Source organism: Ceratotherium simum, chromosome 26, assembly GCF_057802395.1.
Source record: "Ceratotherium simum simum isolate JZ-2026a chromosome 26, ASM5780239v1, whole genome shotgun sequence".
Lineage (NCBI taxonomy): Eukaryota > Metazoa > Chordata > Mammalia > Perissodactyla > Rhinocerotidae > Ceratotherium > Ceratotherium simum.
The window spans coordinates 17,871,126-17,893,541 of NC_141925.1; the positions used below are offsets into that span (position 1 = coordinate 17,871,126).

At 39.1% G+C, this 22,416-nt stretch overlaps 1 protein-coding gene and 1 long non-coding RNA gene across 3 annotated transcripts in view; one reads left to right on the forward strand and one right to left on the reverse strand.

The window, feature by feature from the left end:
• Positions 1-230: 230 nt before the first annotated feature.
• LOC101399964 (phospholipid-transporting ATPase ABCA3-like) overlaps positions 231-22,416 on the reverse strand; it is a 208,924-nt gene continuing 186,738 nt past the window's right edge. The window contains exons 27-31 of the mRNA XM_087417086.1: positions 11,804-11,991; positions 10,892-11,062; positions 10,328-10,518; positions 908-981; positions 231-510 (exon numbers count right to left, since the gene is read on the reverse strand). Of these exons, the coding sequence (XP_087273212.1) occupies positions 385-510; positions 908-981; positions 10,328-10,518; positions 10,892-11,062; positions 11,804-11,991 (750 nt within the window). The 3' untranslated portion in view covers positions 231-384. The remainder of the gene's footprint in view (positions 511-907; positions 982-10,327; positions 10,519-10,891; positions 11,063-11,803; positions 11,992-22,416) is intronic.
• LOC147913596 (uncharacterized) overlaps positions 16,033-22,416 on the forward strand; it is an 83,683-nt gene continuing 77,299 nt past the window's right edge. For both annotated transcript variants that reach the window (XR_015548546.1, XR_015548547.1), the window contains exon 1: positions 16,033-16,262. This is a non-coding gene — a long non-coding RNA (uncharacterized LOC147913596). The remainder of the gene's footprint in view (positions 16,263-22,416) is intronic.

A 22,416-nucleotide genomic window follows, 5' to 3' on the forward strand; every position in this document is an offset into this window, starting at 1 on the left:
CTAAAACAAACTCTCACTCTTCAAGCTGTCCCTTCTGACAGCTCGATCATTTCTGGCTGTTTCTGTTCAAACATTTAGAATACTCAGGAATAGGTCCTTGTCCCCACCCTGATTAAATGCTGCTCTTTAATATTTCTAGGAGAGAAAGCAGGAATTTCACCAAATGTCTTTAGATTTGCACATGCTTGGATACACAGGCCACTCATGTAACTCTACAAAGAAGGGACATATGGTCTCCTGTGGAGGACTCTTTATTACATAAATATATTTACACCAAGATATACACACACAGGAATGCCCATCTATGTATCCAGGTGTAGTAGAGAGTAGTCTAAGGAAGACATATGGGTCACTGGTTCGAACTGAATCTCATGGTACCTTTTTTCAATCATCAGCTTCTATGTTCTCTGGGTTAGCAAAGGTCAGGAAGACTTGTTCCAGTGTTATCTGACTGATGGAATAGTCTTCTAAATTGAATTGCTCTTTAGCTTCCTCCAAAATACCAAACACCTTTAACAACAACAACAAAGTGCAATTACAATTACAGTCTTCCCTCCAGCCCCCAACCCAGATAAACCTCTCCTCCACTTCCTCCAACTCCTGACACGTTAATGTTGGAGGACAAAAGGCGGAGAAGGAGGAGAGGAGAAAATAGACAGAATAGATAATTGAGCTTCTGAGAGGAAGCAGTAGAACCCCCATTCTCTTGAAGGACGTGGACAAAAAATGGGGTTTAGAGGTGGAAATTTGAAGCAATTAAACTCTAGGGACCGTTGAAAAGTGACCTAAAGTATCTGTTCCTACTATAACACCAGGCTCTCATTCCATATGACTAAATCCCAAATACTTCCTATCATTAGTGCTCTCTTAACATGTAATGTTAGAAAGGCATGATTTCTACAATCACCTTTCCCCAGCTATTGTCCTTGCTGGGAATGTAGAAGTTAAGGATCCCTTGATTCTCATGTTTTAATTCACTACCTGAAAAAGGAAAGAGAGGATAAATGAATAATCTTACAGAATTCATTTTAAATTGCCAAAATATTGCTATATCAACTTAATTATACATAATAGAGTAGTGAATAGATGTGGCTGATAAAAAAGGGACATAATCCAGAAGCCCACCAGTTTAGTATACATGCCATGGTTAATTTTTTCAGCAGATTTATTCCTGCTGAAGTAGGCTTTGTTTTCTGGAGTTCATAGCAATTATTGAAGACACGCTTTCAGACACACCAAAAAAATGCCCAATGGATGAAACCTGGGCCTTCTAAAATTCTAATGTTTACTATAATACTTTATCCTAAACACAGTGCTGAGAATATGAGCTGGGAGGATTTTCACTCTGGTTGTGTATGTATGCATGTACAGTGTGTTTGCTGGGAAGGAGAGCAGGAAAAGGCCTGCTTGCTATTCTCATGTTCACACGCCATGTGAAAGATGAAATCATACATATAAAGTCAGGCTGGGTGTTCTCGTTTCTTTTCCACCACTGGATTCTTATCCAGTGGTGGAATAAGAAGGAAGAGGGTGGTATCCATTCCAAATTTAGAACGAACAGATGTGTTTATACTTATCATTGCATATTTGCAAATTATTGCAAACTAAATTAATTGGGATTAAAAATGCTTTAGAAATATATGTTAAAGTAATCAAACAAGAAAGCCATTAGACTGATTCCTAGGTAGCCTACATAAGTATATCGAAACCCAAGCCAGAGTAAATGCATTTGAATCTGAAAAAATGAAATTTAAGAACAACCAACTACAAAGAGCCAACTAGGTTTTCTCAAATAAGGCAACTGCTTAAGCTATAGCCAAATATTTCCTCGCTTAAATCCCACGTCTTTTCTATAAAAACCTCTCCCCTAGCTCCTGTCTTGGAGCTCTCTTAACCACCTTTGGTTTGGTGCTTCCCAATTCAAATTGATGTATGCACTAATAAACTCTTGAAAATTTTAATATGCATCACTTTATCTTTTAACGGTTCTGGTAGAAGAAGCAGGATTCAAAAGAACCCCAATGGCCCTAGAAGCAAAGAGCAACCAGGTATAGATACTTGCTGGCCCCTTTGTGCTCACTGCTTTCTCACTGCACCTGAATGTCTTGGGTAAATCCCTCTCGGATATCTGAGTTCCTAGCTTTTGTGTCATGAGCTGTCTGACTTGATTTGAGCTTTTCTTTTACCAAACTGGGTCAGGAGTTGGACTGGGTCTGACTTAAACATTATTGGCTCTCTGACTTCAACCAAACTGGGTCTGGGGTCAGACTGAATCCAACTTAAACTGGACTGAGTTCAGTAGGAGGCATCAGGTAGGTAAAATTTTTTTTAAGGAAAGTAGAGGATAAAATGGGTTCCTCCAAGTCCAAAGAGTCTGGGACTCCTCCATCTGGGACTCCTCCTAACTATATGTATAAAAATTATGGGCCCATGTATTTTTATCCATTCTGCCAATCTCTATGTTTTAATTGGAGAGTTTAGTAAAGTTTAAATCTTTTTCTATCCTTCATTTCTTTTCTTTTTTTTTAAAGATTTTATTTATTTATTTTTCCCCCAAAGCCCCAGTACATAGTTGTCTGTCATAGCTGCACATCCTTCTAGTTGCTGTATGTGGGATGCGGCCTCAGCATGGCTGGAGGAGTGGTGCCTTGGTGCGCACCCGGGATCCGAACCCCGGGCCGCCAGCAGCGGAGAGCACGCACTTAACCGCTAAGCCACGGGGCCGGCCCTATCCTTCATTTCTGAAGGACAGCTCTGCCAGGTATATTATTCTTGGTTGACTGATTATTTTCTCTCAACATTTTGAATATATAATCCCACTCTCTCTTGGCCTGCAAAGTTTCTGTTGAGAAATCTGTTGGTAGTCTTAAGGGGGTTTGCTTGTGTGATGAGTCACTTTTCTCTTGCTGCTTTCAAAATTCTCTTTTGTCTTTGACTTTTGACATTTATTACAATGTGTCTCAGTTAGCCCTTTTCAAGTTCAATTATTTTGGGTCCTTTGGCCTCATGAATCTGGATATCCATGTCTCTCCCCAAGTTTGGGAAGTTTTCAGCCATTATTACTTTAAATAGGCTTTCTGTCGCTTTCTCTTTCTCTTCTCCTGCTGACATTCCCATAATGTATGTATTGTTTCTGTTAAAAGTCCCATAAGTCCTGTAGGCTGTCTTCACTTTATTTCATTTTTTTTCTTTTTGCATCTCTGACTGGATAATTTCAAATGACCTATCTCATAGTTCATTGATTCTTTCTTCTGCTTGGTTGAGTGCTGTTGAAGTTTTCTATCGAATTCTTCAGTTCAGTCATTGTATTCTTCAACTCTAGGATTAGGGTTTGGGTTTGTTTTGTTTTTTTTTTGATCGTGTCCATTTCTTCATTGTATTTTTCATTTTGTTCATGCATTGTACAACTAATTTCACTTAGTTGTCTTTCTGTGTGTTCTTGTAGTTCACTAAACCTCTTTAAAAGGATTACTCTAAACTCTGTCAGACAGTTCATAGATCTCCATTTCTTTAGGGTCAGTTATTGGAGTTTTATTAGTTTCTTTTGGTGGTGTTATGTTTACCTGATTCTCTGTGGTCCTTGATTCCTTGCATTTGTATCTGTACATTCCTTTTCTAGAGTTTACAGGTTTTCTTCAGCAAGGACAGACCTTCAGCTATCAGCTCAGCTTGAGGTTCTGGACTATTTGTGTGGTAGCATCCATGGGCCAGCAGTGCCTGTTATAAGGATCTTGCTTTGGGCAAGTCCACTGCTTGTGCTATGAGGTCAGGGTTGGGGTGCTGTCTGGGTTCTGTGGTTGGACTGGCCTGCCAGCTGAGCTCTGAGTTCAAGCAGGGCTGCTGGGTAGGCTCCCTGATTGAGCATGGCTACTAGCTGTGCTCCACAGTCTAGTGGTGTCACTAGCTGGGTTCTGTAATCATCTCTGGACAGTTGAGGTATAGGCTGCATTCCCTGGCAGGGTGGTACCACTGTTTAGACTCCACGACTGGAAAGGGCTATGGGCTGAGCACAATCGCTCTTGGTCAGTGGAGCCTCAGGCTGTGCTCCCCAATCGGATGGTGCCACTGTCTGTTCTCTGTGTTCAGGTGGGGCTGCAGGAAGGGCTTCACTGTCAGATAAGGCCTCAAGCTGTGCTCTGTGATTATGTGGGGATGCAGACTGTGTCCCCAAGTTGGGCAGGACTGCAGGCTGGCCTTCACAATCTAGTAGGCTGCTGGCTGTGCTTCATTGTTGCACAACGTCAAAGGTTGGGCCACTTTTCAGGAGGGCCTCCAGTTATATCCCGGGTTGTGTGGGGCTAGAGACTCTGCTCCGCAGTTGGGCAGAGTCACTCTCTGGGCTCTGTCTTCAGATTTGGCAGGAGGCTATGCTCCTTGACTGGGTGGGTTCACTGGCTGGGTTCCCTGCCTGGGTGAGTCTGTAGGCTGTGTTCAGCAATTGGGAAAGGTTGTAGTCTGGGCTCTGCCGGTGGTTAGCACCATAGGCTAGGTTCCAAGGCTGTCCAAGATCACTGTTCATGCTCCCGGGTTATGTGGGGCCAGAGGCTATACTTAACAGTTGGGCAGGACTGTTGGTTTGGCTCCCTGCCCAAGTGTGACTGTAGGATAGGCTCCATAGTTGCCCGGATTCACTGGGCAGGTGGATCACAGGCTATGCTCAGCAGTTGGGTGGGGCTGTGAATTTGCTTCCCTTCCCAGGTGGGGTGATAGAATGGTCTCACCATTCTATCAAGCTAGTATGGCTTGTTGGCTGAGGACCTAAATCAGAGCAGAACTGCCCATCAAACTCCCTCATCAGATAGGGCCAACAGCTCATTTCTGCAAATGGGCAGAGCTGCTGGCTGGTATCTCTGACCAGGCACTGATAAAAGAGCAGCTGTAGGATGGACTCTAGGCTTCCTGGGTTCTTTGGCCAGGCTTCCTGGTTGGGTGGGATTGGAGGCTACCTTCAGCAGTTGGTCGGGGCTTTGAATTTGCTTCTCTGGCCAGTGGGGCTGTGGAATGGGCTCCACACCTGGTACGGCTTGTTGGCTGGGGACCCAAATCAGGCAGAAGTGCGCTCAGAGTTCCCTGGCTAGATGCAGCCACTAGCCCAGCTCGGCAGGTAGACAGAGCCACTGGCTGGGATCTCTGCTCTACTGCCATGCTGCTGCAAGAAAGAACATAGTCTGCCAAGATATGAGTGCTGGTTGTTTTAAGCACCACCCCTCTTCTCTGTCTTTATTTGATCCCCAGTGGTAAAGCCCCACAGATTCCCCCAGTGATCCCCGTGAGGTGAGATCCAAGTGTGTCTCCCAGGAAGTGTCCCACAACACTGGGGGACCTTTGGCTCTCTCTTTCCCCTGGAGAAACTGTAGGCCTGGGGGGACCTTCTTGGCGTGCCAGCCTGGGGAAGGGGTAATGTGGTCAGTGTGTAGCTGCTCCTCTTACCCTTCTATTTAGTCCTTCTCGGTCTCTGTTGTCCAGGAGGCTGCTTCAGTCTCACGCCTGGGTTCTGGGATTTTCACAATGGTGTCCCGTCTATGCATAGTTGCTAGTTGGTCTTGTAAGCAGGACTGAAGTCAGGAATGACCTATGTAGCCATCTTGATGACATCACTCTCAGTGTTATAAGTTTCATTCATGTTATTGTATATAGTTATAATTCATTCAATTTTTCCTTCTGTACAATACCCTGGTGTATGATTATTCCATAATTTATTCTCCATTCAGCTGCTGATAGACATATGGATTGCTCCTAGAGTCTGAATATTGTGACTATCACTGATTTAAATATTATTTTACTTATCTCATGGCACAGATGGATGCAAGTATCTAAGGTATATACCTAGAGGTGGAATTTGGGGGCCATTGCTCTTTTTAATATTGGTTTTACCAACTTTGTTTTCACCTCAGAGGTTCAGAAAACTGGAAAGAGTGTCACTCCCACACTTCTAAACAACAAAATGTCGGACAAATTGCAAATTAATGGCTTTACTTTAGCTCATCAGTTTTGTGATTGGGCAAACATCGGACAAACAACTAATGAATATGTGGGGAGAGACAGGTGCCTGCAGGGAGAAACAGGATGAGAGCATTTGCTTATACAAGGCAGACACTCATGGGTGCCATGTAAGCTAGTAAGAAGATTTAGCTAAAAAATTTTTAATGAATTACTAAAAGTTGAGTATTGGGCTAGCATGAGATCTAGACTATTTGTTTTATTTTTAACCTCTCTCATTCAGTTTGCTTTAGTATTGGTTTTTATATACAGCAGAGATTTGGATTTTGCTTGTTAGGCAATCTGAAAAAATAATTTTTTTTCATTTAGTCAGAAAGTCAAGCCTTTTTATATTTATTAATAGTACCAATATGTTCTATAGCAGTTCCCCCACATTGTTCTGTAATTACATATAAAAGGAAATGTATAGATCTACAAACATGCATAAATATAAACACATACACATATTCTCAGTATGTGGTTGGTTCTATTTCTTGTTATATTTGTGATATAGGAAGGTTTGTGTTTTTTTTCTAATGGATAACTTCCTACTAATATCCTTATACTAATAGCCATAATCCCATCTTTTTGAGATACTGTTTTTTGGTTCCCTATTACAAACACGTTCACTATGCCAGTAACCTCTTAGGTTGCCTCCACCAACATGTAATTTAAAGTAATATTCTATTGTTCCCAGCTAATATCTAAAATACACTAAGTAATCATATTTAACTTTTTATATATTCTTTGCCTTCTTCCTTTCATTTTTTGTATTGTATTATACATATATTTCTAAAATATATATCAATTATGTGATATATTATCACACAGATATCCTTCATTTAGCCCTAGATCTAGAGTTACATATATTGAATGCTCACCATTAGTTTTATGCAGAAGCTTCTCCAATCATTTCTTAGTTGATCTGAAATTTTTTATTTGTATATTCTTTAGGAAGGGCTAATGGGAACAATATTCCCTAAGTTCTTATGTGTTCATGACTCTTTGTGACTTTTAATCTTGCAAGTCATTTTTGGCAGGAGGTAAAAACCTTGCTTGTATTTTACTTTCATTGAGTATCTCAAATATATTACATCCTCTCCTGGTATAAACTTTCTTGTTAAAAATCCTATGCTCAATCTGATTTTATTTCCCTTATATATGACTTGCCTTTTTGTCGGCATTTCCAAAGATCCCCCCCTCTTACTTTATTATTAAAGTGCAATCATTATATTAAAATATTCCTTGGTGTTAATGATTTGAGGTCAATTTGAGGTGTCTAGTTGCCTTTTCAACAAGTAGGTTTCTCTTATTTTATTTCAAGAAATTTTCTTGATAGTTCTTAGTATTTATTCTATTCTGTGGCTATTTTTTTCTTCTTTGTGGACTACTTTTGTAGTTGCATTGGATTAACATTCCTTGCTTCTCTCTTACTTTCTTTCGAATGCTTATCTACATTTCCGTTTGGTGTTTTCCTATTTTTCTCCTTTCCAATCTCCATTTCCCTTGTACTTTCTATATATATTGTCTATTTGCTCTCGACAAAATATTTCTGAAATGTTTACCTAAAAAAAAAATCCTCTCCAATGCTGTCAGTTGTCTTTTCATATCTCTGTGTTGTCTAGTCATCTAATTTCTTAGCCCTTCCAATTCTGACTTAGTATTTTCTTCATACCTTCTGTCCCTTTCTTAATTTTTAAGCTCATATTAAAAGATAATAGTTTTCATCTGCTTTGTGGCCTTATATATCTGCTGTGCTTTTATTGTCTATTAGGTTTTTCCTCTTGTCCTCTTTTACTTACAACATATTTCTGTGGCATTCAATCACAATCTTTTCAGTTTATCTTTAAGTGAGATGAATTTTCTTAAAGTTTTGGCAAGAGTTTCCCATGTAGGAGGTGGGGTGGGACAGAATATCTTTCTTAGCTTTGCAGCTATAGCGTTCTTTCCCCAGAGTCTTCTGTGATGTTTTAAATAATATGGTCTCTCAGTGTACACCTTCCATTTGTACTTTCTTTTTTTTTTTTTTAATTGCGGTAACATTGGTTTATGACATTATATAAATTTCAGGTGTACATCATTATATTTTGATTTCTGTATAGATTACATCATTTTCAGCACCCAAAGACTAATTGGTACTTTCTGATATCTGCTTCCTATAGTTCTTGCTCCACTCCAAGCCTAATTAAGGATGCTCTCTCTTCCAGAGAGCATCTGTGCTTGCTTCTACTTGGAGTCAGAGGATGCTACCAACCGCCTACTTTTGTCCATTTTGAGGGTCCTGCCTTTATGTGGCAGTCTCAGCATGAGCTCTCCAACTCTGGAGAGGGTCTAGAGCTTCATCTCTGATCCCAGCAGTGACAACGGCATTTGATTCCAGGATTTGTATTTTTGTACTGCTCAGAGTTTCAGCTCACTTTACTTTTTCCTTTCCTTTACTTAATTTTTTGTTTTCTGTTTATTAAATAATTTTCTCACTTTTGTTTCTGAATGAGAAACAATTATTTTTAATTATTGCATGAAAGATATTTTTGTTTTAATTTTACCAAGTTCTCATTTTATTTTACCAGGGGTCCTTTTCAGAGATATAATCTTCTACACTGCAGAAATGGAATCATCTTATCTTTGAATTTTATAAAAAGAATACATGGTCACTTATATTTCCTGGAGATTGTGTAGAATCATTTACCCTAAGTATTTCTCATTCCTGTGGTAAGCCCTTCTTAGAAGTGGATATTCCAGCTGCCCTTTGCTTGTAATATTTATTTCTTCTTTTTAAAAATCAATATTTATGTATAGATTCCATGTCAGTTTCTTTTTGATTCTGTCATATTTCAATAGCTATTTGCTCAAAATAGTGTGAGGAAGAACTGGGCAACAACCACCTTACAGTTGAGAATGTGCCTCAAATCCACATTCCCTTTAAAGCTCTTGTGTCCACACCCTTGAGGATAGGTCTCTGGTCAGTGTTTAGTGTCCTTCCTTCAAGTACAGCAAGTTATTAGGACAGCTTACAGTAACTGAGGTTTTCTGGTCACAACTTTTCTTTGTGGTGATTTAGGGACCACATGAAATAGAACTCTGATACAATAAGCATTCAAAAATATTTGCCAAAGAAATGCATAAGTGACTATTGAACTTCCTAATGGACTAGGAACAACACTGAGGTAATTCTATTTCCCACACAGCTGCTCCCCGCATCTGCTCTACCATCCGTTTCTTTTTCTTTTCTGATCTCCATTCTTACTGTGTAATTGATCATGTTATTTTCCATTGCTTAGAAGATAAACTTCCAACTCCTCGGCCTGACACATAATGGGAAGTTCTCTGATATTTTGTTCAGCATAGCAGAGTGGAAACTAAGAGGAGAAACTGGAGTTATTAAAAGCCTTGCCATGTCCCTGCTTTATGTTTAGGAAAGAGAGGTAAAGGACAGAAATAAATAGGTGCTGTCTCTGGTATTGTATCATATAGGCAGAGAAATGCTTATTGACTTTAGCACACAGAAGCACGCTACTCTAGAAAGGAGAGAAAAGCTTAGTGGTTCTTGTTTGAATTTCAATTCTCTATCCTGCCTGAGATAGCAAAAGACCAGAGATACATTTTTAGTGCAAGGAAGAAAACCTTAAAACTTTTCATGGATGATGTTTTGGACTGAATTGTGTCCCTCCAAAATTCACATGCTGAAGTCCTAACCCCAAATGTGATTGTGTTTGGGCATTGGGCCTGTAAGGGGGTAATTAATGTTAAATGAGATAATAAAAGTGGGGCCTTAATCCACTATGACTGGTGTCCTTATAAGAAGAGGAAGAGACACCAGGGATGTGCATGCTCAGAGGAAAGGCTATGTGAGGACACAGTGAGGAGGCGGCCATCTGTGAGCCAAGGAGAAAGGCCTCAGGAGAAACCAGACCTGCTGAAACTTTGATCTTGGACTTCTAGCCTCAGAACTGTGAGAAATGTCTGTTGTTGAAGCTACGCAGTCTGTGGTATTTAATAATAGCAGCCCTGGCAGATTAATACAGATTTTATGTGCAAATAATTGAGAGTTATGCTCAAACATATGACTTTAGATATATAAGTCACATGGACAGCCATAATCTACAACTGTCTTACTAGTTAATATACAAGAGATTGGTATCTCTGTTTTTTGTGAAAACTTCTTAGCACAACTAGGCACAAGAAGTTTATAGGAACAAGCATTCCAAAAGAAACTCAACATGGAAGGTCAATAAATATCAACAACTCACAAGAAAAAGTTCTTGGAGATACACAGCACATGGATGGTGGGAACAACAAATACAATTTAACACACTCTCACAAAGTTAGCACAACCAACCTAATTTACCTGGGAAAACTGTTTCAATAAATTCTTTAAATTCCTCTAATTTATTGTCATCCGTATCAGTCTTGATCTTGGCCTTCAGGATGTAAACATTGCCAAACTTGTTCTTGAGGTGCTGAGGGCTGCCAAGGCACACGAACTTTCCCTTTACCATGATGGCCAGCCTGGTACAGAGGGCATCACATTCCTCCATACTAGCAAAACAAGATACCAGAATGATGTAAGGCTAAAAACGTCTCCATTGGAAGACATTCTATAGTTCAAATATCCAGTATTTTGTGACTCTCTTTGAAATGGAAGGTTTCATTTGCCAATCATCAACATCATGGGAAATGGAGATATTTTCAAATTCAAAGTAGAAGAGAACGAAATTCTCAAATGGAACAGCTCCTGAACTTCCTATCCTCTCCTCTCAATGAGGATTCTTGGCCATTCCATTTATTAGGATTAAAGAGGAGCACACATGCTGAGGCAAGTTTACTGTCCAATATTCCTAGCCCCAAATAATGCCCCGCATAGCCATTGCAACTCTTCTAACACTTAATCTAGCTTCCCAATGAGCCACACCTGTGAGAGGTTATGATGATGACTTTGCCACTTTCACGTGTCTGTGACACTGTGTTCCAGAGCAGGCGACGGGCTACTGGGTCCATGCCAGTTGATGGCTCATCCAGGAAGATGACTGAGGGCTTTCCCATTAGAGCAATAGCAGTACTCAGTTTACGTTTGTTTCCTCCACTTCATAGTCAAGGAAGGAGAGAGAAAGCAGAAGCAGAGATGACTATACATCACAGTAATTTAATACATAAAACATCTGTTTAATACATATCCATTATTTACAGGAAATAATTTGCCTATTTCCAAAATGCTGAGTCATAGGAAACGGAGGTATTAAAAATACTGATTACACGTGACTCAAGGAGTTGAGCTTGGCACCAGATCCAAGCTGGCAGATCTGGATGCCAGATCCAGGCACTAGATCCTGGATGTAGTGGATCCAGGTACCAGATCCAAATCCAGATGTATAAATCAAGTCATTTTCATTTGAAATGTAGAAAGGTGACTTTTGTTTAGAAAATCAATTTCAGTCACATTAGCAGTGAAATTTAATTCTTATTCTTGAGGTTCCTCGGGATTCCCAGATACATAAACTACATAACGGCCAGGCCTATACAAAGAATCTCACATTGTCCTTACTTGGGAGGCAAAGAACGAAAGAGAGATAAGGAGAAAGATGTTCTCTTTTGTAATTCAACGGCTACAATTCCAAAAGAATCAGGATTGTGAGTTCATCTCTGCAAAGGAAGATGTGATACTATCTAGGTCTGCTTTATTGCTGATGTCTAAACACTGGCAGGGCATTAGGTTATTTTACAGTCAATGCCTCTCTTTGTCAGTGGGGCACCCATTCCAAAGAGCAGAAACACAGGGAGGGTCCTCAATATTAGCTGCAATGAGAGCACTAGGATAATATCTCACCTGTAAGTGTAGATAAACTTGTCAGCATGGGGTTCCAGATTCAGTGATTGCAACCAGTTATTCACATAACGGTTAATCTGAGTCTCAGGTATCCCCCACAACCTGGCATACATGATCATTATTTCCCGAGCAGTCATATAGTCTAGCAAGGCATCAAACTGTGGACAATAGCCAATTTTTGACCTCACCTAAAATAAGAGATTAACAATACACACAAGTCAACTATTTCACGGAGCATATAGTAAATATGGATAACATAGAAGACCTTAAGTTCTCCAGCCCATGATTCTAAGGTTAGAACCCACAGAGTTTTTGCAAAGAACTTTCCCCAGTGATCACAGAATCATTGTAGCTGTAAGCTATTATCGTGTATTAGAACCACAAGTGTGCAAAGGTATGTGACCAAGATAGATTTCTGTAACATCAAGTTATCTCCCTACATAAGCCCATAATCAATCTATGAAATAAATGGAAAATAATTTTAAAATAAAAGCAGTGCACCTATTTACAGAAACATATTCATCTGAAGAAGGAGAATGAGATAGAAAGAGTTTTGTCTACCATTGGCTCAACCTTTGCTCATTGTAAGCAATGAGCAAGTGGAAGTTCTGATGACGCTCAAAAGTAAAAGAGATCTAAATCAGTAGTGTGAATTCCAGTGTTAATAATGGATGGATATTGAAATTTGGGATCTTATTTTTCTCTGCTAAGTCTTCATTAGTTTAGTCACAAGGGAGGCCAAGATATCATAATCAAACATGGTCATAGAAGGAGAGGCTGGACAGCAGTACCCAGGTTAGGCTCAGTGACATCCTACTGTTCGGTAGTGGTGGTAAATGAATGGACTATAAGTGGAGCCCTCCATCTCTCTATTATATGCAACATGTCTTTATGAACATCATCGAAGATGTAGGTGAGCAGAATTGGGATCATAGCTCTTATTTCAGTCATATATTGGTCATAAGGGAAGTCTTAATGTATTATAAAAATTGTATAATATTCAGACAAAATATCTAACCAGAATTTAATTAAATTAAAAATCAACAATAAAACAATACATATTTTTAAAACCTCTATATTTTGCAAATTTAAAAATGAATTTCTAAGACTATACCTTTAAGTCATGGGTTAAGAGGACTCAATACATCTTGCAAAATATTTTGAACAACGTGGGATGTAGTGCAAAGGCCACTTTAAACAACGAAGGGTAATAAATGAGTTAAATAAATGATTAAAATGTTAATTCTTAACATATAAAAAGAACACAGATTCAGGGGATTCTGGAAAGATGGCAGAGTAGGAAGCACCAGGAATTTATCTCCCCACCTAGACAACAATTGCACCGGCAGAATCTGTCTAATGAACTATTTTGGAACTCTGGAGTCTATTGAAAGCTTGCCAATTCCAGGGGAATATTTGGACTGTAAATTGTGGTCAATTTCAATTTCAGCTCTTAGCACACTAACATCTACCATCCTCCACCCCCAGCACCATGGCAGCATCTGTGCACATGTTTCTGGAGCAGCTTGCATATAGCTAGGGGGATTCAGGGTGGGCAAAAAGGATCTTGTCCTCCAAATATTGGGCATCTGTGCTTTGGTCACTTATTGCTGATTCTGATCACAGAGGTGCAGACATACAGGAAAGTATGGCCCATTTAAAGGAAAAAAATAAATCAAGAGACACTGTCCCCCAAAAAGACCTGATGGTAGATCTACTAGACAAAGACTTTAAAATCACTGTCTTAAGATGATCAAAGAATTAAATAAATAGGTGGATAAAGTCAAGAAAACAATGTATGAGCAAAATGGAAATATAAATAAAGAGATAGAAAACCTAAAGAGAAACTAAAAGAAATTGTGTAGCTGTTTAGTACAATAACTGAAATGAAAAATTCACTAGAAGGATTCAAAGGCAGATTTGAGTAAGCAGAAGAAAGAATCAGCAGATGAAAAGATAGGACAATGGAAATTATGGAGTCCATGAAACAAAAAGAAGAAAGGTTAAAGAAAAGTGGACAGAGCCTATGGGACCAGTGGAACACCATCAAGTAGACAAACATATGCATAATTAAAGTCCAAGAAGAAGAAGAGAGTGAGAAAGGGACAGAGAGAACATTTGAAGAAATGATGGCTAAAAAATTCCCAAATTTGATGAAAGACATGAATATAAACATCCATGAAGCTTAATGGACTCCAAAAAAGATGAACTCAAAGAGACCCACACCAAGACACATTAAAATCAAACTTTCCAAAACCCAAGACAAAGAGAAAATCTTGAAAGCAGTAAAGAAGAAGAGATTCATCACATATAAGGGATTCTCAAAACATCATGAGCAGATTTCTCATCAGAAACTTTGAAGGTCAGAAGGCAATGGGCCAATATATTCAAAGTGCTAAAAGAAAAAAACTGTCAACAAAAATTCCTATATCTGGCAAAACTGCCCTGCAAAAGTGAATGCAAAGTTAAGACATCCCCAGGTGAACCAGAGCTGAGGGAGTTTGTTAATGCTAGGCCTGCCCTGCAAGAAATGTTAGAGGGAGTCCTGCAGGGTGAAATCAAAGGACACTAGAGTGTAACTCAGAGCAGCATGAAGAAATAAAGACCTCAATTGCAGTAAATAAATAGGCAATTATTGTTAATAAGAGCTAGTATTATTGTAACACAGGTTTGTACTTGACTTTTTCTACATGATTTAAGAGACTAATGCTTTTTTTAAATTACTAGCCTAATAATTACTATTATTGTAACTTTGGTTTGTAAATCCAGATTTTATTTTCTATATAATTTAAGAGACTAATTCATTTAAAAGAATTATTAGTTTATGTTTTTGGTCACACAATGTATAAAGATGTAATTTTAAATATAAAATTATATCTAAATTAGATCTAAAAGATATAATCACCATGGTAACTACAAAGAAAATAGCTATAGACTATGCACAAAAGGATACGAGAAAGGAATTTAAACATTTCATTACAAAAATCAACTAAACAGAAAAAGAGATCATAATGCAGGAAACGGGGGACAAAAAAGCTATAAGGCATATAGAAAAAATAGCAAAATGACATTAGAAAGTCCCTTCTTATTAGTAATTACTTTAAATATGTATGATTAAACTCTCCAGTCAAAAGACATAGACTGGCAGAATGGTTAAAAACACATGACCAACTGTATGATGTCTACAAAAGACTCACTTTAGATCCAAAAACATACATTGAAAGTAAAGGATGGAAAAAGATATTACATGTAGATAGTAACCAAAAAAGCAGGGTAGCTATACTAATATCAGACAAAATAGATTTTAAACAAAAAAAAAAAGATTACTAGAGACAAAGAAGGACGTGATATATTGACAAAAGTTGCAATGCAGCAAGGAGATAATACAATGATAAATATCTACGCACCTAACAACAGACCATAAGATATATGAAGCAAAAACTGACAGAATTGAAGGGAGAAATAGTTCTATGATATTAGTTGGATACTTCATTTTCGCACTCTCAGTAATGGATAGAACCACCAGACAGAAGATAAGTAAGAAAATCAAGGATTTAAAAAACAATTAACCAACTAGATTTAACAGACACATACAGAACAACAACAGCATACACATTCTTTTCAAACTCACATGGGACTTTTTCCAGGATAGAACATATGTTAGGCCATAAATTGTCTCTATAGGTTTAAAAAGATAGATATCATACCAAATACCTTCTCAACTGCAATAGGATGAAGTTAGAAGTCAATTACAAAAGTAGAACTGGAAAATTCACAAATTTGGGTAAATTAAAAAACACACTCTTAAACAAACAATGGCTCAAAGAAGAAACCACAAAGGACATTAGAAAAATACTTAGAGGTAAATGAAAATGAAAACAAAACATAACAAAACTTATAGGGCCCAGTGAAAGCAGTGCTAAAGGGCAAATTATAGCTTTAAACACTTACTTTAAAAAACAAGGAAGATCTCAAATCCACAATCTAACTTGACAACTCAAGGAAATAGAAAAAGAAGAAGAAACTAAACACAAAGCTAGAAGAAGGAAGGAAATAATAAAGATTAGAGCAGAGATAAATGAAATAGAGAACAGAAAAACAATAGAGAAAAATCAATGAAACTAAAGTTGGTTCTTTGCACAAGTCAACAAAATTAACAAATCTCTAGCTAAAAAGACTGAAAAAACAAGACTCAAATTACTAAAATCAGAAATGAAGAGGCAGAGTCAAGATGGCGGCGTAGGCAGCCTCTGAACTCACCTCCTCCCGTGGACACAGCCAATTTACAACTACTCGTGGAAAAATTACCCCAGAGACAGAACTGAAAACTGGGTAAGAAGAACTCCTGCAAAAACGGACAATCCTAACTGAGGTAGAAGAGGCAGAGACTCCCTTCCAGAGAGGAAAAACGCTGCCTTCACAAGCCGCCAGCTTCACGGCCGCCAGGAGCAGCTCACAGGTAGGCAGCCTCCCTGGAGGGGCGGGGCCCTGAGCCGGGGAGCGCCCCCGCTGTGGGCATTTTGTGGACCCAGCACAATCGAGATGAGTGACATAATATCTGACTGTGCCTGCTACTAAAGCATTGGGGAGTACCCCCAGAAAACCCGGTTCACAAAGAAACTAAAACTGGCTCTTAAAGGGCCCGCACACAAACTCACCCGTTTCAGAAAGCATCCTAAAATCACCAGAAAGAAAGGTGCAGAGTGCTGTGGTGAAAAGAGACTCACCTAATAGGCCCTGAGTGCATCTCAGTGAGGGGTGAGACCTCTCCAGGGACTGGGACATTGGCGGCGGCCATTGTTGTGGCCTGGTGTGAGCGTGCTGACACAGATGCCATTGGAGTTCTCCCTGAGGCCTGCTAGCCCAGGGTCTGCTCCACCCACTAGAGCACCGATTTAATCCAGCTCAGCCAGGGCAGGCAGCCCACCCTAGAGACTGGCCCCACCCAACAACAAGCCCTCAGGCAACGTGTGGGCCTGCATAGATTGGTGACTGGATTCTCTGCAGCCTGGCAACTGAGCAGACTTTAGCAGGGCAGGGTGTGCACAAGGAGTGGGTGGAGAGTGTGGGCGGTGGCGGAGTGTGTGGGGCTCCCGCCGTGGAGAGACTGGGTCCGCTTGGGGAGGTTGGGGCGCTCACACGGGGCAGGACTGTGTTGACTGTGTGTGGACCTGTGGGTGGCAGGGCTTGTCAGCTGCAGAAGACTTGTGCTTCTCAAAGACCTACATAGGAGGTTAGCCCCACCTTCCAAAGCCTAAAACAATTGGGTGCTACTGTGCCTGAGGCCAGCCCCACCCAGCTGCAATACTCAGAGAGCTGACAAGACACCTAATAGGCTAGAGGTTTACAGCAATTGTACGGCCCTGAGCCTAACAACCTGCCACGCTGGGGGCCTACTCACTTAAAAGAAATACTGCAACACAAATGTGGTATTAGAACTTACAGCCAACTGTGCTGGGGCTCCCCACACCTGATAAAGAGACTGAAGGGCCCACAACAACTACAAGCAGCTGAGCATTACAACAGCTGGCCAGGAGTATAACTCAGCCTCCCTGGGTGCCTATAGGGAGAGCTAACAGGCCAAAATAGAAGGACACACGTAGCCCACATAGGGGCCACACCTGGAACATTGAGAACTGAGGGAAGCACACTGGAAGCCTCCTAAGGCATCACTTACATAAGGTCACCTATCCAAGAGCAGGAGACGTAGCTGACCTACCTAATACGTAGACACAAGCACAGGCAAAGAGGCAAAATGAGGAGGCAAAAGAATACATTCCAAGTAAGGGAACAGGACAAAACCCCAGAAAAGGAACTAAGTGAAACAGAAATGAGCAACCTACCTGACAGAGAGTTCAAACTAAGAGTGTTAAGGATGCTCACTGATCTGGGGAGAAGAATAGATGAACTCAGTGAGAATGTCAATAAAGAAATGGAAGATATAAAAAAGAACCAATCAGAAATGAAGAATACAATACTGGAAATGAAAAATTCATTAGAGGGACTCAAAAGCAGAGGAGAGGATACAGAAGAATGGATCTGTGAGCTGGAAGAAAGACAAGAAGAAATTACCCAAGGTGAGCCCACACCAAGACACATCATAATCAAAATGTCTGGAATTAAAGATAAAGAGAGAATCCCAAAAGCCGCAAGAGAATGTCAAGTTACATACAAAGGAAACCCCATAAGGCTATCACCTCACTTCTCAGCAGAAACCTTACAGGCTAGAAGAGAATGGCATGATATATTTAAAGTGCTAAAAGGAAAAAACTTACAGCCAAGAATACTCTACCCAGCAAGGTTATAATTCAAAATGGAAGGAGAGATCAAAATTTTCCAAGATAAGCAAAAATTAAAGGAGTTTGTCACCAAAAAACCAGTGCTAAAAGAAATGTTAAAGGGACTGATTTAAGGGGAAAAGAGAAGACCACAAATAGGAAAAATTATCTATTTCCATGATTAGAACGTAATGGATACAAATGCACAAAAAAGAGGTTAGATATGATATCAAAAACATAAAAGGAGGGAGGAGGGGAGTTAAAGAGTACAGCTTTCAGACAGAGGTCAAACTAAAGTGACCATCAATAATGTATAGAAGAAGAAAGGAACAGAGAAGGACTACTAAAACACTGAGAAAAAAAAAAGTTAAAAAATGGCAGTAAGTACATACTTATCAATAGCTACTTTAAACTTCAGTGGACTAAATGCTCCAATTAAAAGGCATAGGGTGGCTGACTGGATAAAAAAACAAGACCCACATATATGCTGCATACAAGAGACACACTTCAGACCTAAAGACACTCACAAACTGAAAGTGGAGGGATAGAAAAAGATACTCCACGCAAATGGCAATGAAAAGAAAGCTGGGGTAGCAGTACTCATATCAGACAAAATAGACTTTAAAACAAAAACTGTAAAAAGAGACAAAGAAGGGCATTACATAATGATCAAGGGAACAATCCAACAAGAGGATATAACACTTGTAAATATCTACGCACCAGATGTAGGTGCACCTAAATATATACAGCAATTAACAGACAAAAACAGAAATAGACAGTAACACAATAATAGTAGGGGACTTGAACACTCCACTTACACCAACGGATAGATCCTCCAAACAGAAGATCAATAAGGAAACATTGGCCTTCAACGACACACTAGAACAGATGGACCTAGTAGATATATACAGAGCATTCCATCCAAAAACCGAAGAATACATGTTCTTTTCAAATGCACATGGAACATTCTCCAGGATTGATCACATATTAGGCCACAAAACAAGTCTCCATAAATTTAAGAAGATTGAAATAATACCAAACATCTTTTCTGACCACAACGGTATGAAACTAGAAATCAACTATAGGAAGAAAATCAGAAAAGCCACAAATACATGGCGATTAAACAAAATGCTACTGAACAATGACTGGGTTAACGAAGAAATCAAAGAAGAAATCAAAAAATACCTGGAGACAAATGAAAATGAAAATACGACATGCCAGAATTTATGGGATACAGCAAAAGTGGTTCTAAGAGGGAAGTTTATAGCAATACAGGCCTATCTCAACAAACAAGAAAAATCTCCAATAAACAATCTAACAGTGCACCTAAAGGAACTGGAAAAAGAAGAACAAACAAAGCCCAAAATCAGTAGAAGAAGGGAAATAATAAAAATCAGAGCAGAAATAAATGAAATAGAGACCAAAAAAACAATAGAAAAAATTAATAAAACCAAGAGCTGGTTCTTTGAAAAGATCAACAAAATTGACAAACCTTTAGCTAGACTCACCAAGAAAAAAAGAGAGAAGGCACAAATAAGTAAAATCAGAAATGAAAGAGGAGAGGTTACAACAGACACCTCAGAAATACAAAAGATTATAAGAGAATACTATGAAAAGCTATATGCCAACCAGTTCGACAATCTGGAAGAAATGGATAAATTCTTAGAATCACACAACCTTCCAAAACTGGATCAAGAAGAAGTAGAGAATTTGAATAGACCAATCACCAGTAAGGAAATCGAAACAGTAATCACAAACCTCCCCAAAAATAAAAGCCCAGGACCAGACGGCTTCCCTGGTGAATTCTACCAAACATTCAAAGAAGACTTAATACCTATCCTTCTCAAACTCTTCCAAAAAATTGAGGAGGGGGGTAAGCTCCCTAACTCATTCTATGAAGCTGACATTACCCTGATACCAAAACCAGACAAGGACAACACAAAAAAAGAAAATTACAGGCCAATATCACTGATGAACATCGATGCAAAAATCCTCAACAAAATACTAGCAAATCGCATACAACAATACGTTAAAAAGATTATACATCATGATCAAGTGGGATTTATTCCAGGGATGCAGGGATGGTTCAACATTCGCAAATCAATCAACGTAATACACCCCATTAATAAAATGAAGAACAAAAATCACATGATCATCTCAAAAGATGCAGAGAAAGCATTTGACAAGATACAGCATCCATTTATGATAAAAACTCTGAATAAAATGGGTATAGAAGGAAAGTACCTCAACATAATAAAGACCATATATGAGAAACCCACAGCTAATATCATCCTCAATGGTGAAAAACTGAAAGCTATCCCTCTAAGAACAGGAACCAGACAAGGATGCCCACTCTCACCACTCCTATTTAACCTAGTACTGAAAGTCCTAGCCAGAGCAATCAGGCAAGAGAAAGAAATAAAAGGGATCCAAATTGGAAAGGAAGAAGTGAAACTGTCACTATTTGCAGATGACATGATTTTATATATAGAAAACCCTAAAGAATCCACCAGAAAACTTTTAGAAGTAATAAACGAATATGGGAAAGTTGCAGGATACAAAATCAACATACAAAAATCAGTTGCATTTCTGTACACTAACAACGAAGTAGCAGAAAGAGAAATTAAGAATACCATCCCATTTACAATTGCAACAAAAAGAATAAAATACCTAGGAATAAACTTAACCAAAGAGGTGAAAGATCTGTACTCCGAAAACTACAAAACATTTCTGAAAGAAATTGAAGAAGACACAAAGACATGGAAAGATATTCCGTGCTCTTGGATTGGAAGAATTAACATAGTTAAGATGTCCATACTTCCTAAAGCCATCTATAGATTCCATGCAATCCCTATCAAAGTTCCAACAACATTTTTCACAGAAATAGAACAAAGAATCCTAAAATTTATATGGAACAACAAAAGACCCCGAATAGCTAAAGGAATCCTGAGAAAAAAGAACAAAGCTGGAGGTATCACACTCCCTGATTTCAAAATATACTACAAAGCTATAGTAACCAAAACAGCATGGTACTGGCACAAAAACAGACACACGGATCAATGGAATAGAATCGAAAGCCCAGAAATAAACCCACACATCTATGGACAGCTAATCTTTGACAAAGGAGCCAAGAACATACAATGGAGAAAAGAAAGTCTCTTCAACAAATGGTGTTGGGAAAACTGGATAGCCATATGCAAAAAAATGAAAGTAGACCCTTACCTTACACCATACACAAAAATTAACTCAAAATGGATTAAAGACTTGAATGTAAGACCTGAAACTGTGAAACTTCTAGAAGAAAACATAGGCAGTACGCTCTTCCACATCGGTCTTAGCAACATCTTTTCAAGCACCACATCTGACCGGGCAAGAGAAACAATAGAAAAAATAAACAAATGGGACTACATCAAACTAAAAAGCTTCTGCACAGCAAAGGAAACCATCAACAAAACGAAAAGACAACCTAACAATTGGGAGAAGATATTTGCAAACCATACTTCTGATAAGGGCTTAAACTCCAAAATATATAAAGAACTCATGCATCTCAACAACAAAAAAACTACCAACCCAATTAAAAAATGGGCAAAAGACCTGAACAGACATTTCTCCAAAGAAGATATACAGATGGCCAACAGACACATGAAAAGATGTTCAAAATCACTAACTATCAGGGAAATGCAAATCAAAACTACAATGAGATATCACCTCACGCCCGTCAGAATGGCTATAATTAACAAGACAGGAAACAACATGTGTTGGAGAGGATGTGGACAGAAGGGAACTCTCATACACTGCTGGTGGGAGTGCAAACTGGTGCAGCCACTATGGAAAACAGTATGCAGATTCCTCAAAAAATCAAGGATAGAACTACCATATGATCCAGCTATTCCACTGTTGGGTATTTCCAAAGAACTTGAAAACACCAATTTGCAAAGGTACATGCACCCCTGTGTTCATTGCAGCGTTATTCACAATAGCCAAGACTTGGAAGCAACCTAAGTGCCCATCAAGGGACGAATGGATAAAGAAGATGTGGTATATATACACAATGGAATACTACTCAGCCATAAGAAACGATGAAATCCAGCCATTTGTGACAACATGGACGGACATTGAGGGTATTATGCAAAGTGAAATAAGTCAGAGGGAGAAGGTCAAATACCGTATGATTTCCTTCATTAAGTAGTAGATAATAACAACAATAAACAAACACATAGGGACAGAGATTGGATTGGTGGTTACCAGAGGGGAAGGGAGGAGGGAGGAGGGTGAAAGGGATAATTCGGTAGATGTGTGTGGTGATGGGTTGTAATTAGTATTTTGGTGGTGAAC